The sequence below is a fragment of the Neurospora tetrasperma genome (assembly GCF_000213175.1).
Source record: "Neurospora tetrasperma FGSC 2508 unplaced genomic scaffold NEUTE1scaffold_3, whole genome shotgun sequence".
NCBI lineage: Eukaryota > Fungi > Ascomycota > Sordariomycetes > Sordariales > Sordariaceae > Neurospora > Neurospora tetrasperma.
In genome coordinates, this window is record NW_009799101.1 from 4,408,313 (window position 1) to 4,425,590 (window position 17,278).

Genomic DNA, 17,278 nt, shown 5'->3' on the forward strand with positions numbered 1-17,278 from the left:
TGATTTCCTAGTACACAACCCCTCCCTGCATTATCACCTCCCCGTGATCGCGGTTTCTGCCCTGTCGATATACCTGCTACCAACAGGTCGCTGTTGATCACGATAGAGAGCAAGATAAATATGTAGACCTAGATTGTATCACCATTTCCTGTTGATCGCCAACTCCTCTATTTCGTGAAATTCTTTCCTGATCCTCCCTGCCCAAACCAACCCCGCGCGTTTCTCGTCGTTGTCCTGGTCGAGCGAGTGGGTGTCCATCCAACGGAACTGAAGCCTACAACCAAACGAGGACAAAGCCCCCACAATAATCCTCGTACGATAAAAAGACAGAAATTTCCCTGCTCTCCCTCGACAACAAACCGTCCCGACTTCCTTCTACCCTTTATCCCCTACCGTTCGTTAGTCCAAAAATCAAAATCAATCGCAAACATGTCTGGCGATACTACCAACGGCCCCGTTGAGCGCAACCCCGGCCTTACCATGTCGGCCACCGAGTTGATCGGCAACACCCCCCTCGTCCGCCTCAACAGGATCCCTCAGTCACTCGGTATCGAGTGCCAGGTCTACGGCAAGGTCGAGCTCTTCAACGCCGGCGGCAGTGTCAAGGACAGAATCGCCCTTCGCATGATCGAGGAGGCCGAGAAGGAAGGCCGTATCAAGCCTGGCGACACTCTCATCGAGCCCACCAGTGGTAACACGTACGTTTTTGTGTCTTTTTTGTTCGTTTGCGACTCGAGCTAACAAGCTTCCAACAGTGGTATTGGTCTTGCTCTTGTTGGCGCCATCAAGGGCTACAAAACCATCATTACCCTCCCCGAGAAGATGTCGGCCGAGAAGGTTTCCGTCCTCCGCGCCCTCGGTGCCACCATCATCCGTACTCCTACGCAGGCCGCTTGGGACAGTCCCGAATCCCACATCGGTGTCGCCCGCCGTCTCCTCAAGGAGATCCCCAACTCGCACATTCTCGACCAGTACACCAACCCCAACAACCCGCTCGCCCACGAGTTCGGTACCGCCGAGGAGATCTGGAAGCAGACTAACGGCAAGGTCACGGCCGTTGTTGCTGGTGCCGGCACTGGCGGTACCATCACTGGTATCGCTCGCGGCCTCCGCAAGCACAACAAGGACATCAAGGTCATTGCTGCCGATCCTGTCGGCTCCATCCTCGCTCAACCCGAGAGCCTGAACGACCCCAACGCCACCGCTCCCTACAAGGTTGAGGGTATCGGCTACGATTTCATCCCTGACGTCCTCGACCGCGAGTTTGTCGACAAATGGTACAAGACCGAGGACCGCGAATCCTTCCACCTCGCTCGCCGCCTTATCGCCGAGGAGGGTCTCCTGGTTGGTGGTTCTTCCGGCAGCGCCATGGCCGCCATGATCCGCGCCGTCAAGGACTACAACCTCGGCAAGGACGACGTCGTTGTCGTTGTTCTCCCCGACAGCATTCGCTCCTACCTCTCCAAGTTCGCCGATGACGACTGGCTCGCCGCCAACGGCCTCCTCGTCACCGACGACGAAATCAAGACGGCCAACGATGCCAAGGGTACCGCGACTGTCAAGAAGCAGCAAGAGACAGAGCAGAAGAAGACCGATGATGGCTATGCCGGCGCCACGGTTCGCGCCCTCCGCCTCAAGCCCGTCACCTCGGTCCTCGCCGACTCGCCCTGCTCCGAGGCCATCGAGACGATGCGCGACAAGGGCTTCGATCAGCTCCCCGTCCTCGCCCCCACTGGCGGCAAGCTGGTCGGTCTCGTCACCCTCGGAAACATTCTCAGCTTCATCCAGCGCGGCCGCGCCACCCCCGCCACCCCCGTTGCGAAGGTCATGTTCGACTTCAGCCGCCTCGATGAGGTTGTCACGGATCCCCGCAAGTTCGACAACGACCTCAAGGACAAGCAGCGCAAGTTTGTGGATATCACCATGGACACTCCTCTCGCTGCTCTCAGCAAGTTCCTTGAGTGGAACTCTGCTGCGATTGTCACGGAGAAGACGGACAATGGGTCCAAGCCTGTGGCTGTGGTCACCAAGGTCGACCTGTTGACCTACATGCTTCATCAGCAGTCGCTGTAAAAACCATTTTTCAAATGCGTTTGATGGATGACTGGGAGTATAGAGTGGAGGATATCCATACCAACGACAACACCTAAACCTGCCTCCGTGAGCGTGGGATGGATTAAACGGGGATCTTTTTCTTTGACGGGATATGATACCTAGACTCAACATCTATGGGCGGCTCTTTCTTTTTTTTTTGCTTTTCTTTTTTGTTTTCGTCGTTTGCTAATAGTAATGGGGGACTTACTCTGGGAGCCTTGGGCGTACTAGTACATACATTTGCTTTCGCGTAGATCTTTCTGGGTAGCATTTGGTCCGGCGTAGAAAAGGGTTCAACCCGTGCGAATGGGACGATTTATTTTTACTGTTCATCTGTACCGTATCCCTAATTTTCGACCTGGTGCTTCATGTCTCTGCTTGCGATGGTCTTCCTGAGTTGAGCCTTTTAGCGGCGGTGTAGTGCGTTATCGTAGACTAGGCCTACAAACCCGACATACATGAGGTGGCTGATCATTTTTTCGTATCCTAATTCCTAAAGTACTGTAATATCTTTTTCGCATTTACTGTACCTACCATGTCTATATCCACATATTTCTTCTTCACAGACCTTTACGATCCCTCGCACTTGTTCGTCCACCGGGGGCTTTCTGCTGCAAATCTCTTATCCTTTTCAACTTGCTGCCGTGATCAGCAGCGCTCAATGACGGCTTCAAGTCAAGTGATATCGATTAGTTAGTTTTCTACATATCTTCGTATGCATAATTCATGACCCCTTTCCGTCCCACCGTAGGTACCATATCCTATCATACACCACCCTACTAACTACCCATCCATTACCCATCCACATATACCCTTTTCTCCGTCCATCCTCACCATAGCTAGCTACCTATCCATCACATGGATCATTAACTTAGACCCTCTCAACAACCCACCTCCACCACCCCTCACACCCCGGCCCCTCCTCTTCTCCCCCCAGTACACTCCCCCCCATCACCTCCACCTCAATATCAAACTCCACCATCTGCCGAAACTCAAACCTCTCACTCCCATACTCCCCCAACCAATCATCCCCTTCCTCTTTGCTATTTCCCATCAAATCATCCTCCTCCTTGACTCCCGAATCCAACAATCCCTTACTCCTACTGACTCTAATCCGCCCCAGCTCCGCTTCCAACTCCTTTTTCACCAAAGTCGCAGGCAACGCCGTGAACAAATCGAGTTTATTCGCAGCGATGAGCACCGGAATCGAAGGCGGGTGCTTGCTTCCCTTGGTGTAGCGGCTGTAGCGGTGTTGGAGAGATAAGAGAAGGTCGTACAGGTAGGTGGCGGCTTGCGAAAGGGAGCTGTCCGGTGAGGAAGGGGAGAGGGTGGATGCGTCGAGGAGGAAGATGACGCCTTTGATGGGTTGGGATTTGGAGGGGGGCAAGGGACGGCCGGTTTTGGGGTCCAGAGGGAGGAGGTGGGAGAGCGCGGTGGAGCGGAGTTTGGGGTGGCCTGGGGTGTCGATTAGGAGGAAGTCTTTCTTCTTTTTCTCATCGGGTGAGGGAGAGGAAGAGGAGGGGGAGGGAGAAAAAGAGGCGGCGGCGTTGAGTTTGATGGAGACGGGGGTTTGGGAGGTGTGTGTCTTCGCGGGCTCGGTCTTTTCGTTCGTTGAGGTAGAGGTGGAGCGGCCGGCGCGCTTCTCGAATAAGGTCAGGAGGGCGGTCTTGCCGGCGCCGGAAGGACCAGCGAGTAGGATCGAGGGGAGGGAGGAGGTCTTGGAGGAGGAAGAGCCGGATTCGTTGCCGTGGAGGACTTGGTGGAGGAAGATGGGGAAGAGCAAGACGATGAGGAGACCGGTGATGATGACGGTCTTGTTGGGTTGGAGGGAGGCGATGAGGAGGTCTTTGAGGAGCTCTTTGATGGGCGCAGAGGCGGAGGGCGTGCTGGATGCTGCCGCGACGGTTGCGGTGATGGTTTCTATTGTTGTGTCCATGGTTGCGGTAGAGCTTGCGCTACTTCGGACACGTTGCGCGGGGGTTTCGATCGATCACTTGCTTCTTGTCTGTTTGTCTTTGGTTGGAATGTAACGAGGAGATTCATAGATGTTATAGTGACATGCCCCTTTTTTTTTCGGTTTGTTGAGACGCGTCGTCGGTTGTTGAGATGCGCGTTGCAGGGGGGGGGCCAAGAGGTCTCGACTCGGGGTGTTCTGGTGCCGAAAATGACACCATCGTCATTCGAGATAAACGACCAAGTTCCCGGCAGACAAGTTCTCCACAGAAGATTGGGGTCCTGGTGCTCCACCAAAGAGCGGGGCCCGGAGCTGGACCTGTCACTGTCACAGAGACACCGCGCGGCTCTGTGGCCCGTTTGCGGTGGGGGCCCGGGCTCAGGGTTGGCTGGGGACGAATCAGCACAGTGGGCGTGGCAGTGTCCGTGCACCCCGACCACAGGGCACAGCTGTCACCGAACACGCAACGCCCGCTCGCCGAAGAGAAGAATCGGAGAACATACTTGGAAAGAAGCGAAGATGTAATCATGAACCCCTTTCTACCTAGCTAGTCTATTACATATTTCAAGGTGTTTATCGACATCTCTGGTCCGTGGCAGTGTGAGACAGACAGCCAAGGGCTTTTAAACCCGAGACGTCCCTGGACCCTGAACTGGTGTTTCTCCGCCACGGCACCTCGGGCAGTTCAATCCCCCGGAGGAAGACCCTTGCAGCACACAACCGAAGCTGCATGTTAACGGAGACATCAACCAGCCACCACAGACACGGCGATACCGGATGTTGACACTAACAGGCAACGGGTATTGACGACAGTCCAACATCAGTTCAAACTCCATGGAAGCCCCAACCAAGTCAAAGTCCAACACCAAAGTTCCCGTCTTCGATTCACTTTCCAAGTTGGCGACTCGGACACGGCGGAATCATCAGCCATTCCCATCCATCGCCGACGGTCTCTTTCTTGTTGATCTTTGTTAATGTGTATTTCGACTTGCGGCCTTGTCCCTAGACTTACTGCGAGCTTCAAAATATTTTATTTCCGTCTTTTTTCCTTGTCGCGACTCGTTGCTCCTCGTCTCCAGTTGCTGCGCCCCGGTGGTGGTCTCCCCCTCCACGCCGACTCGTACCGTCGCCATCTGTGCCTTCAAATGATAGACACGACAACTCGACACACTCTGACCACTACCACCACGATCCTAATCCTCGACCTCCGAGTACCGTAAACCTTTTTCACCGACCGATCGAACGATTATATTCCACCACCGCGATCCCACAATGGCGCACCACGACGGGGCCGACGCCCATGCCGGCCATGCCGCCCCCGCTCAACCGCCCATGAAATCTGACACAGCAACTCCCAAGCTGAACAGCGAGGTCGAGCTCGGTAGCCTCCCCAGCGAAGCACATAACGATATCATGCAAATGGCAAGAGTAGGCGACATTGCGGGCATGGAGAAGCTCTTTGCGGCCGGCGAATACGATGCCACCTACTCTGATGACGAGGGCATCACCCCTCTACATGTAGGTCCAATTCTCTCCTACACTCCCACTCCGACACCCAGCTGACCCCGCTCTCCTTCTCGCAGTGGGCCGCCATCAACAACCAGTATGCCATGTGCAAGTTCCTCATCGATAAGGGCGCCGAGATCAACAAGAAGGGAGGAGAGAGCGTCGCAACGCCTCTACAATGGGCCGCCCAACGATGCCACTACTACACTGTCCACCTGCTGCTCCAGCACGGCGCCGATCCCTTGATCACCGATTCTCAGGGGTACAACACACTACACATCAGCACCTTCAACGGCAACGTCCTACTGATCGTCCTCCTCCTCCACCAAGGCATCCCCGTCGACGTCGAAGATGCCTACGGCCATACCGCTCTCATGTGGTCCGCATACAAGGGCTTCCCCGCCTGCGTCGACGTCTTTCTCCGGTGGGGAGCCAGTGTCCACGCCAAGGATGAGCAGGGGTTCACGGCACTACACTGGGCCTTGGTCAAGGGAAGCCCGGGTTGCATCCAGAAGCTGATTGAGTACGGCGCCGACCGGTTCGCAAAGACAGCCAACGGCAAGACCCCCGCGATCACGGCCCAGGAGCTCAACACGGTTGCCGCGTGGCAGAAGGCGCTTGACGAGTGCGGTTACGACGAGCATGGCAACGCCATTGTCCCCAGCTGGCCTGGCGCGTCCTATCTCCTTCAGGATAGGAGATCCTTCATGACCAAGTTTACGTTTCTGTGGCCGTTTGTTATGGTGTGGGCGACCATGGTTGTCATGGCTGGCATGCCCGTGTTCGTTGGCATCCCGTTGGGCGTCTTGGCGGGCTATGCCGTTCAGTGGGTGGCACAGCAGGTCATCGCTTATGCCCCGCCAGACATGAGGCAACTGCAGAAGACGCCTTGGATGGCTGGCATCTTTGCTGGGTCGCTGTTCTTGTGCATCGTGAACTGGTTGCTACACATCTTTGGCAGCACAATGTTTGGACAGGATTCGGCAGTCATCCCCAACTTGCTGTTTGCCATCTTCATATCCATGACTATCTGGTTCTACATCCGGTGTATGGTTGATGATCCCGGGTTCGTGCCCAAGATGGGAGGTGTCGCTGAGCAAAAGGCCGTCATCGATGAGCTTATCAGCCTGTGGAAGTTTGACGAGTCCAACTTTTGCGTTACCTGCATGATCCGCACGCCTTTGAGGAGCAAGCATTGCCGTAGGTGTCAACGCTGCGTGGCGAAGCATGATCAGTGAGTATACCGAGTCAAAACTGGGTCAGAATGGGGAAGCTAATGGGGAATAGTCACTGCCCTTGGGTGTACAACTGCATCGGCGTCAACAACCACCGTCATTTCTTTCTTTACCTCATCAACCTTACTCTGAGTGTTGTCACCTATGACTGGTTGACCTACAGATGTGAGTCTATCCCATCAAGTTCCTACAGACCGATTGCTAACGCAAGCAGACCTTTCCACCCTCTCCGAGACCGCCTCCGACGAGTGCAACATCCTGGCCCCCTCGCTCTGCCGCATCGTCAACGCCGATACCTACAGCCTCCTAACTGCCATCTGGGCCTCGCTTCAACTCACCTGGGTCTCCATGCTCCTCTTTGTCCAGTTCGTCCAAGTCTCTAGCGCGATGACCACGTACGAAAACATGCACGGCATCGACAATTACTCGGCCACCTCCCTCAACAGCGCCTTCACCTCCACCGGCGCCCCCCTCAACCCACCCTCTCTCCCCGCCCCCGGTCCATCCCCTGCTGCAGGCGGCGCTCGTCACGGTGGCCGCCACGCACACGGACACAACCACAAGCAAGGCTTCATCAAGCAATGGTCCCGGCTTCTCGGCGTCGACGCCTTTATTGAAACTGCGGCAGGTCGGGGTGCGACTACGGGCAAGGGATCCAAGAGAAACAAGCGCGGCAACCCCTATAGCAGAGGGTGCGTCACGAATTGTAAGGACTTTTGGTGTGATCCGAGCCCCATGTTTGGCAAGCATGAGAATGGCGCGGCGGTGCTGGGCGGTGTACCGGTGAACTATACGGATATGTATGAGAGTCCGGGGTTCATGACATCTGGTGGCGGAGGGAGGAGGAGAGGTGGGGGGTATGAGAGCGTGGCTGGTGAGGAGGTGTAGATGGGAAGTTGTGTACAATGATGCACGGGGGTCTGGAGCTCTTGGGGTATTTGGGTAATGACGTAGTCGACTCGTAGACTAATGATGATGAGTATCTCTAATTGGAGCGCGGCTCCAAGATGTTTTCGTGATAACTGTAGAATGTCTGGCTATAGCAGCCCGGTCGGTATCGAGCTGTTTCCGCCTTTCGTTGATCTCCGATATTTGGAGACTCAGACAACAGATGTCGTGACGGAAACTGGAAAGCCAAGGCCGATTTTTGGTTGCGGGGCCATGAGTTTAGTTTTCGCCAATGAAAGCTTCAAGTGTCAGCCACTCTGGGCTATCATTCGAAATTTCCTTTTCAAGCAACCCCTGCATTCAGCTTGCTCCATCAAGTAAGTCCCACTATGCTCAGGGGTAAGTAAACAAAGCCATTTCGTCCACTGTTCTACAGACAGCTCAATGTTCACAGACAACTATATTGAGTTCAGGTACGGTACGTACTTGACGCACAACCCTCAAACCCTCGATAATGTGTCAAATTTCAGATTGACAAAGACTTTGAGATATCCACAATGCCCATTCAAGAAGTATGAGCTTGATCCCGCAACGGAAGAACAAAGACGGAAGTCCGGAAGACGCTTCCCGGGTGACTTAAGTGGGTCGGCCGTCCTTTCCTCGTCTGCGCCCCGAATCTGTCGTGTCACTCATTCAGTCAGTCAGTCAGACTTGTGAGCAAAGTTCAAGTTCTTTGTTCTTTATCTGAAGCGAGGCGTCTGTTCCACACTGAATACTTGTATTGTTAGCAAGACATCGATGATCTCGATTGAAGGAATGTTGCTTGTCGGTTGAAGAATGGGATTGTATTTCTGCTCATAACTACCTAGTACCTCGACGACACATAAAAGGGCGCGAACCCTTCTACAAGACACGATTATTCATCATCACGGGAATCCTAACAGCATTTGCGGATATTTGTCCACCACTACGACGATACCGTGACATAACATCGACCGGACTCATTAGAGCAGAAGCTGGTATCATTTCACACTGTCACTTTAATTCAATTGCGTTCGCGCCTTCCGCAAGCTGAACTCTCATCAACATTGATGCCTTCCTTCCATTCAACCCCCCGCATCATCACCATGACCACAAACATACCTCTAGGAGCCCTAGCTCTCCTGCTAGTAGCCCTCTCCTCTACAAGCAGTGTCTCCGTCTCCGCCATCCCCGTTCCCCTTTCTCGCGATGTAATCATAAATGGAACAACCGCTAACACAACCGTAGTCCCTTACACGGCACCACATGTTTCGCAGCTCTCTACGCCGACCATCCCGAGTCTAACACCGAGTCTGACACGCACCACCAACAACGGCACCGACACCAACACTGACAACAGCACCATAACCAGCCCAGAATCAGACACAAAAACCCACCACCATTACGACCCCTCGACTGTCGTAGAAAGTACCTTGAGAATAGTGGCGCTAATAATGTTGTGTTTGGTCTGGCTTTACCTCCATGGGGAGAAGCATTGTAGTGGGGGGAGGGGGCCGAGGCAGATGAGGGCTGGGAGGGTGAGGTCTGTGAGGTCGAGGTACTAGGTACGAGGTACGAGGTACGAGGTACTAAGTGTGCGGTGGTGAGAGGGAGGGGTGTAAGAGGGTGTGAGAGGGTGTGAGAGTGCGAGAGTGAGAGGTTGAGTGCCAAAGTGAAGGCGAGGAAGCAAGTAAGGGGGTGAGGGGGCGAGTGGAGAGTGGAGGAGTGTAAGGCTGTGAGTGAAAGGAGGTGAGTGAGGGTAAGTGAGGGTTAGTGTGAAGGTAAGGGGGCTAAGTGTACCTATGTAAAGAGTGGAGGTAAGGGTAAACGCGGTGAGTAACGGAGAGAGTGTTGAGATGGAGGGAGTTGAGGGTGAGTGAAAGGAGGTTGAGGGTGTGAGGAACAGTACGTAGAGGTATCAAGGTAAGAGGGTGAGGGTATGTCAGCGCGAGATACCTTAGTTCTTACCTTCCCGGTTATCATTATGGTAGGAGGGTCTCGTCTTTGGGCATGAAAAGAGGTAATTTGGGGAAAGATCATAACCAAGGGCATGATGGAAAAGTCGCAGGACCCGAAGAATTCGAATTGAACGACTAGACTAAATTGGAGACTGCTAACAAAGACTGTAACGACAGACTACCTTCAACAGATTCCTCTCAACAAAACTAGGTTCCCTTCACTTGATAAGTGTGCTCCAAAGTAGCGAAACCATTCTGTCCAGTCCCATCCGATCCCATATCATTCGCATCCCTTCCCCATGATGATGTATAGAGGAGCCAAGCTGACATCTTGCTTTGTTGTAGTGCCCTTTCAGTTCAATATCAATCTTGGCCTTTACCAATCTGCTATGTTTCGATCTGTAGTAGTATTCTCCCTTCTGAAGACTATGATCAACCCTGTAATTGTCCACCATTTTCCGCACACGCTCGGGAAGCACATCTTCCCCAGAGGCTGGAGCTGGCTGTCTTCTTGTTGACGTAGAGGAGCTTGGCTCGCCTCGGTGGTCTCTCGTGTATGTAGGGGGTGCGTAATGATTTCTAGGGTAATCGACCCGGTCACGCTCGGTAATGTAACCCTTCTCATGCTTGTATCTGTCAGGAGCTGTGGCGGACTCTCTTCTAGTTGGCGTGGGGAGACCCGACACGTATCTGTATTTTATATCGGATGTAGGTTGTCTTTGGTGTTGTGTGGGGTAGGAATTAGCCCGGACTCCCTTCCATGTTCTCGGAACGTCGTCGTGACCACTCAGCCTTTTATCGTCATCTGGTGTGCGTGGAGGCTGATTTCCTTGGTCTCTAAGCCATCCCATCAGACGATCCTTCGTGTAGACCGTGCCGTCTAGGAACCGTCCGTCAGCTGCAAGTTTCATGCCTTTGGTGAAATAACTTGTGTCTCCCTGTCTGTCTTTTCCTCCGAGATCGACCGGCCCAATGACTTTGCCATTGGAGAAATCTTTCTCGTAGTCCCATTTATCGCTCGGGAACTCTTCGACCAATTCATCTTTTGTCACCCTTAATTCCTTCAATAGCCGAAGACAAATTTCTCTCGCCTCTTGGTTATCCTCATAACCGGGAATCGCCAAGACGGAGTTGTAAGTGAGCAAGAATCTGCCCAAGTGCAACTTTCTTCTCTTCTGGAATTCTTCCCCAGCAGTTCCCCTGATGATCCTCGTGATGCAGCTGTCGCCCAGTATGTCAAGCAGCTTCACAACGTATCCGAGCCTTGTTCCCCACTTTGCATCTTGTAGAAGCTTCATCATGTGATGAAGGTCTTTGTAAGTGGCCTTTGTGGGTTCGCCCTTTTTAGTCGGATCTGGTTCTTCGTACCACTCCTCGGGAATAGGAAATATGAGGTATGGCCACCATGCCCATTTTTCGTAGTCAAGTCCCTTTCGGAGTGCCTCCAGCACGACTTCGTAGATGTCCTTTTCCTCGCCCTGTAAGCGGAAGTTGTATAAATTGTGTAGCCTAATTAGAGGAGTGAGCTCTTTAGGACGATTGGGAGGTTCTCGTTCTTGAGACGAGGATACATCTTTGGCTTGGGATACGTGTGATTTTGGCATGGTGTTCGTTGATGAGCGTACTGGATAAGAAGATTTGAATGTGTTCAAACACGATGTTGTGATTGACTGGAGAATGATCGGTGAAGACCTGCTTCAAAGTGCTCCCTGTTGAGGTGTGAGATCATATAATTGCCCACGTTTATGAGGACAGATGCTGGTTATAAACTTTTTTACAGGCCCTCACTTATCATTAAGCGCTTTGAATCAAAGACCTCAGTCGCCAACCGGCTCGTTTTCTGATCATCATCTTGGTACGTGCCGGTTATACTGTCAACTCATCTGGAGGTCGCGCGCGTCTGTCGACCCGTGACCCCGTTCTCAGGCGACTTTGCACATAACGATCGACCAACATTCATAGTGTACCAGTTTTCATGTTCGAGTGCGGGAGAATTTGTGATCGTGAAGAAAGTATCGGCGTATCGCATTGTTGTTGACGCGCTCTCCAGCCGGCGTCTGTTGCCAATCACCAACACTCGCCTCAGCGCCAACATCCTGTCCCAACGCCAACACCAACCCCAACATGAACACCAACAACATCCGCCCACTTCCTTTGTATCCAAAATTCGGACACCTCAGTCCACCTCACCAGCACCCGCTGAACCCCCTTCCAAGGAACTCCTCAAACCATCTAACCGCCTGCAGAAACGCACTCTCCTTCGCAAACCTCAGTTCCCTGTCACTCACATCCGCACTGCTCGCAAATCCATGGACAGTACCCGAGTACAGACTAACCATGTACTCCTGCTCAGTCTCCAGCAACAGCGCCTCGATCTCCGCCCTTCTATCCGCACTCACCAGCGCATCATTGTCTGCAAACGCCACGCTCACTCGCCCATCGATACCCAGTACCTCATCGTCCTCTAGCAGACTCGGGGTGGCAACGAACGCTACATCTACCCTTTCTTCGGGAGAAAGGGTGTCATCGAGGAAGCGGAAGGCAGAGCGGCCCCCGAAACAATAGCCCGCTGCTCCGATGCGAGTGACGTTCAAGGAGGAGCGGATGAAGGAGATGGTAGAAGCGATGATGGGGTCCGTAGCGCTCGGTGAGTGTTCAGAGAGGAATTCAGTGAGGTTGAAGCCGGGCGTGTTCAAATCGCTGGGGGCGGGGGAGCCAGAGAAGAGATCCGGTACAACGGTGAGGTAGCCTGCGCGGGCGAAGGAGTCGGCGAGGAGAAGGTTTGCAGGGGAGTCGAGGCCAAAGATGTCAGAGAGATGGAGGATTGCGGTGTCTGGGTGGACGTTGGCAGGGAAGTGGAGGGGTGGGCCTGTGATGTAAAGTGTTACTGGAGAGGAAAAGGGGGTGGTTAGCGGTATGTTTCAACAGGAGGGCAAGAAGGAGTGACGACGGGGCTTACTGCCAGTGTCATCGAGAACCTTGGTTGTGCCTATGGGAGTGCCGGTGTTGGCGAGGATAGAGGTGTCGCCGCCGACGGGACATGCTGCGTGGCCGAGGTCGGTGAAGGCAGCGAGGGCGGCGAGAAGAGAGAGGATGACGGTTCGCATGTTGGTCTTTCTTGGTGGCGATGCAGTGTCAAAATCAAGCAAGATTTGACGGATGGGAAGGTTGAAGGGAATGGAAGTAGAGAAAGAATGCCCCGGGGTCTGGCTTACATATAGAAAACTTGAGAATGTCGGTTGCGACTGCCAAGTGTCAGATGCCGACTTGCCAGGATATCCGACGCCCAACTCCCGCTCCCCGCATCTTTTGTTTCATCACGATTGGAATCAGGGAAGGAACTCTGAGGCAGGCAGGCACAGTACTCATTTCAACTCTAACCGCTTGAAGTCAACTGTATGTATGTCGAGTTCTGCGGTATTGAAACTTGCTCACTGGTGTTTAATCCTTGGCTCATTCCGTCTCCCCGCGATATGTGCCACTGTTGTGGTCCATGTTGCATTTCGGGCTGTTTCTCATCCGCTGCTGACAAAAGCCTCAACAACTAGTGCTAACATATGCAGCACACGTCCTGCCCGCCGTGAAGTCCATATCGGCATACACACAAGGATGTGCTCATCACAGCTACTGACTTGATGCCATTCTCAGAGGCTTTATAGTATGACGCGAATTAGTATCTGGATTCTCATTGTTTGTCTGAATAGCAGAATTTGGCGATCCTGGAGTGGGTATATACTGGTCCTCCCGTCTCCCGATTTGGCTAGCCATACCCAAACAAAGTATTGTTGCAAGTTCCAGGTAGCGGGATGTACCCATGAATCCTTGGATGGGAAACTCGGTTGCATTCTATGTGATGGTCGACATGGTTTCCCGTGCATGGGGCCAGTAGAGGTAAAGTATGAAACAAGAGATTGTCCATTGTTCTGGGAATGCTGAGTAGCTGACTAGATGGATGGATCCGGTTGTTTGTTGTTGACGTTCCTCGGCTAGAGGAGATGAGGGCAAGACAACTCGCATAGCAGGATATGAGAGAGACACCAAGAGAGAAAACAGGATCTGCAGTCTTCGCAACAGCACGCACGTCCCCTTTCAATTCTTAAGCGCCTCGGATTCTTGTTCAAATCTTCCCCTTGGTCATTGAGCGCGGAACATGTCGGAAATGGAGCGGTAACACTGACAGATGTCAACTGTATGCAGACTACTATTGAGATAGAACCGAACAAGTGATGGGTACTATCCAAGCAACCAGTTAATCGTGTTTCCAATTATTCTTTCTACTTTTGTTCGGACTTGGGACCGTTAGGGCGTTGACATCTCCTCCAAGGTACCGTAATTTACCAAATGGCCGGGTTCTTTGTCTGTCGGGAATTTCCAGACACTGTACCATCAATACCTGCCAAACAGACATGCTCCTGCAGCAAGGCGAGTGGAATGGCGCTTGGTCCAGGCCGCAGCAGCATCAGCAGGTTTTGTCTACCTACAGGTACCTTGTGCTTCGCTCCTGCCTCGCTTACTCCTCTACCTGTCACTCATCTTGTGGAGAAGAAAGTGGAAAGGTGGCATCAACACTGCGAGAGGTGCCTGCCACGGGACACAACCTGGACCGCGGCTGGGGGTGTCATCACTTCTTTCTTCCTTTAACATAGGTGACTGGACCACTCATCTCAACCTTTGCTCTTCCCTTTCTTTCACCCATTCACTCTCTTCGACTGCTTGGCACTTGATCCCACCCGCGTTCGCTCTTAGCTTGGATTACCTAGTCTTGCTCCGTTCTCTGCCTTTCTGGCTGATGTTTTTGTCTCCACAACATCAGCACAAACAACTAACTCGCACATCTCTTCAAGTGCAAGCGATCAAATTCCTCCATCTCTTGACGCCCATTACGACAGCGCAGTATCACCAACAAAATATCAGCATACCATCAGCATTACATCCACGCCCTCATTCAGCGCCCTTGGAAACGACCCGATGACTGCGACCAGTCACGATCTCCCCAGAAGTGGGCATGACAGCCACGACCATCGAGACCCTCGCTTCTTGAATGGACGTGTCGGTCATGGCCATAAAGACCACTCTTCTGCAAACGGGCACGCCAGCTACGACCACCAAGACCATCCTCCCTCGAACGGGCACATCCTTCATGGCTACCTAAACCATTTGTTACACAATGGACATGCCAGTGACGGCCAGCTAGCCAGCTTAGCGAACGGTGCGAGCGATGTGGACATGTCAAGGGACTTTCTGGCTACCCTCGACACCTATAACTCTATGCACACCGACATGAACAAGGGCCTGAACCTCTTGATGGATGTTTACCGCGACAAAAATGACAAACTCAGAGAGTACGACAAGCACTACACGGAAATGTGGACCAAGCTCCAAGAGTATGAAAAAAAGACTGAGCATCTCGAAAACAAGATCCGCTGCCTGGAAGCAAAGAACCGGGCTCTGAATGACGTATGCTCTTTTCTTTCCATGTACGATGACCGCGAGCTAACACAGGCTGCACATCCCAGTCCTCCAACGCATTTGCTTGCCTAATAATTGATGGCGACGGAGCGTTGTTCCACGACGAGTACTTAATCCAAGGCGAGGAGGGTGGCCGCGAGGCTGCCCATAAGCTTCATTCAGCCCTCAAGACATTCCTGGAAACGGCCAATATTGAAGATCATATCAAATTCATCGTGGTCAAGATATACCTGAACGTGGAAGGCCTCTCCAGAGCCTTGATGGAGTCCGGTATCATACATGAGGACGATAAGCTCACAAAGTTTGGTCGCGGGTTTTGCCAAGCTCAGCCCTTCTTTGAGTTTATCGATGTCGGCCACGGCAAGGAAAAGGCAGATCTCAAGGCCACAAAGCACTTTGAACTCATGGTGAACCTGAAGGATTGCAAGCGCGTGATGCTGGCTGGGTGTCATGACAATGGCTATGCCACGTCTCTTGAGGAGTACAGCAGATGGGCAACTGACAAAATCACCCTCGTGGAGACGACCCCCGCCGCAAACGGTATTGCAAAACTGAAACAACATTTTAACTTTCAACAATTTCCAGACATTTTTCGCTCCGAGCCTCTCTGCCTTAGGAAGCGCAGCCAACAGAGCCGCAGCACCATCACCGCCTTCGGCAGCATCGAGCCATTTCCTAGCCCTTCGTCAACTTGTGTCGCTTACCCATCAGCCGTTCAGTTCAATGGCGGTCCTTCATCAGCCGCTCTCACGAAGAGGCCCAGCCCGCCTCAAGCTGCCGCTTTCAGTTTCGCAGCATCCAACTCAGGCGACTCTCAGAGTGAGGACAACCAAGCACCAGAAGAAAAGGACAGACAACCAGTCCTGAGCTATGCCAAGGCTGCAGGCACCCAACCTGTGGGCTATATCAAAGTCGGTCGCCTGGCCAGCAGCAACGACGTGTTGATGGGCAAATGCCGCAACCCACAACCCCCCAAGTCTGAGAAGATGTACTTCTTCCTCAACAAAGCCGAGCAGCGCGTCGATTATCCCTTGTGTAGAGCACCCGACACTAAAGTACGCGAAGAGATTGAAGAGAAAACAAGGAAGAATCGCGCCAACTTTTGTAATGGCTACCACCTGATCAATCGATGCAAGCACTTGGCTGAGAACAATCACGGTCCTTGCGATTATACCCATGGCGAGCCGCTGAGTAAGGAGGCGAAAAAGTATCTCTGGTATAAAGCAAGAAGTGTGGTTTGCAAGAACGGAAGTGATTGCAGAGAGGATTATTGCCTTGCCGGTCATCACTGTGCCTGGGGGAAGGATTGCCGGTACAAAGATGATTGTCGGTTCAAAAAGATGCACGGTGTAGATCTTGTGAGGACTCTCCTTCCCTTTGTTGAAAAACGAAACGGATTATTGACCTAGGTATCACTACAGGAACGGTTCTATGTTGTCCACGAGGGTGATCCCTGCCCCAAGCCGATTAGAAGGGTCTAGTCCTTCACTCCCACTGCATGAGTCTACCTAGGCATGTGGGAAGATCCCGTCAGGGAGAGGAAGACGGCCCGGACTTGGAAGGAAGGCATGATGTCCTTGACCTTAACCACATTGACAACAGCGGTCCGAGGACAGCGAGGTAGAGGCCAACAAGATGCATCGAGGCAGATCTGACACACGGGTCCATTGTCGGTTGAGGATACAGCTGACGGTCTCAGTGGTTCATTTACGCAAGGTGCATAATTCACTTTGCAAAGAATTTCCGGAGGCAGTTTGGCCTGTTGCAGGGGTGGAGGGAATATAAAGATTTTAGGTTTGTGCCGAATCTGGAAGAATCTCGTGAGTAATCGAGTAGCAAAGCTTTCTTAGCAGGTACAAGGCATCGAAGCTGGAACAGACATGTTTTCGTAGTTCAACACAGATAGGCTACAGCATGGAACAAACCAGATATGAACTCGAGCACCTTCGGCTCGTTTTGAGGTAGAATGCGCCCTCTTGTAGAGGTAACTTCATCTTTTAGGAGTTGGGTTCCCTTACTATTCTTTTGTTCTTCCCATCTCCCCTCACTGAGAAAATTGTATATCTCTACATACAGGTCTAGATATCACCCAGAGATTCTCAAGACATAACAGAAATAACCAAAAGGCCGCGATCCTCTGTTCTTGTTCCCTT

At 52.6% G+C, this 17,278-nt stretch overlaps 6 protein-coding genes across 6 annotated transcripts; 3 read left to right on the top strand and 3 right to left on the bottom strand.

Moving 5' to 3' along the window:
• Positions 1-224: 224 nt before the first annotated feature.
• Positions 225-2,294, top strand: NEUTE1DRAFT_64117 (cystathionine beta-synthase; the record flags this gene model as incomplete). The annotated part of the gene is made up of 2 exons (XM_009853094.1): positions 225-698; positions 756-2,294. 2 exons carry the CDS (start codon positions 430-432, stop codon positions 2,071-2,073), a joined length of 1,587 nt encoding a protein of 528 aa, XP_009851396.1.
• A 146-nt stretch (positions 2,295-2,440) lies between these two features.
• Positions 2,441-4,083, bottom strand: NEUTE1DRAFT_130054 (uncharacterized protein; the record flags this gene model as incomplete). Its single annotated transcript, XM_009853095.1, has 5 exons — positions 2,441-2,497; positions 2,553-2,587; positions 2,663-2,762; positions 2,879-2,933; positions 2,988-4,083. The coding sequence occupies 5 exons, from the start codon at positions 4,028-4,030 to the stop codon at positions 2,441-2,443; spliced, it is 1,290 nt and encodes a 429-aa protein (XP_009851397.1).
• Positions 4,084-5,320: 1,237 nt separating this feature from the next.
• Positions 5,321-7,775, top strand: NEUTE1DRAFT_82800 (Palmitoyltransferase AKR1; the record flags this gene model as incomplete). The annotated part of the gene is made up of 4 exons (XM_009853096.1): positions 5,321-5,566; positions 5,632-6,788; positions 6,842-6,954; positions 7,004-7,775. 4 exons carry the CDS (start codon positions 5,321-5,323, stop codon positions 7,675-7,677), a joined length of 2,190 nt encoding a protein of 729 aa, XP_009851398.1.
• A 2,541-nt stretch (positions 7,776-10,316) lies between these two features.
• On the bottom strand, positions 10,317-11,260 carry NEUTE1DRAFT_101216 (uncharacterized protein; the record flags this gene model as incomplete). Its single annotated transcript, XM_009853097.1, has 2 exons — positions 10,317-10,346; positions 10,622-11,260. 2 exons carry the CDS (start codon positions 11,258-11,260, stop codon positions 10,317-10,319), a joined length of 669 nt encoding a protein of 222 aa, XP_009851399.1.
• A 582-nt stretch (positions 11,261-11,842) lies between these two features.
• Positions 11,843-12,763, bottom strand: NEUTE1DRAFT_110473 (uncharacterized protein; the record flags this gene model as incomplete). Its single annotated transcript, XM_009853098.1, has 2 exons — positions 11,843-12,543; positions 12,616-12,763. The coding sequence occupies 2 exons, from the start codon at positions 12,761-12,763 to the stop codon at positions 11,843-11,845; spliced, it is 849 nt and encodes a 282-aa protein (XP_009851400.1).
• Positions 12,764-14,882: 2,119 nt separating this feature from the next.
• On the top strand, positions 14,883-16,606 carry NEUTE1DRAFT_101218 (uncharacterized protein; the record flags this gene model as incomplete). The annotated part of the gene is made up of 3 exons (XM_009853099.1): positions 14,883-15,113; positions 15,173-16,483; positions 16,547-16,606. The coding sequence occupies 3 exons, from the start codon at positions 14,883-14,885 to the stop codon at positions 16,604-16,606; spliced, it is 1,602 nt and encodes a 533-aa protein (XP_009851401.1).
• Positions 16,607-17,278: the final 672 nt, after the last annotated feature.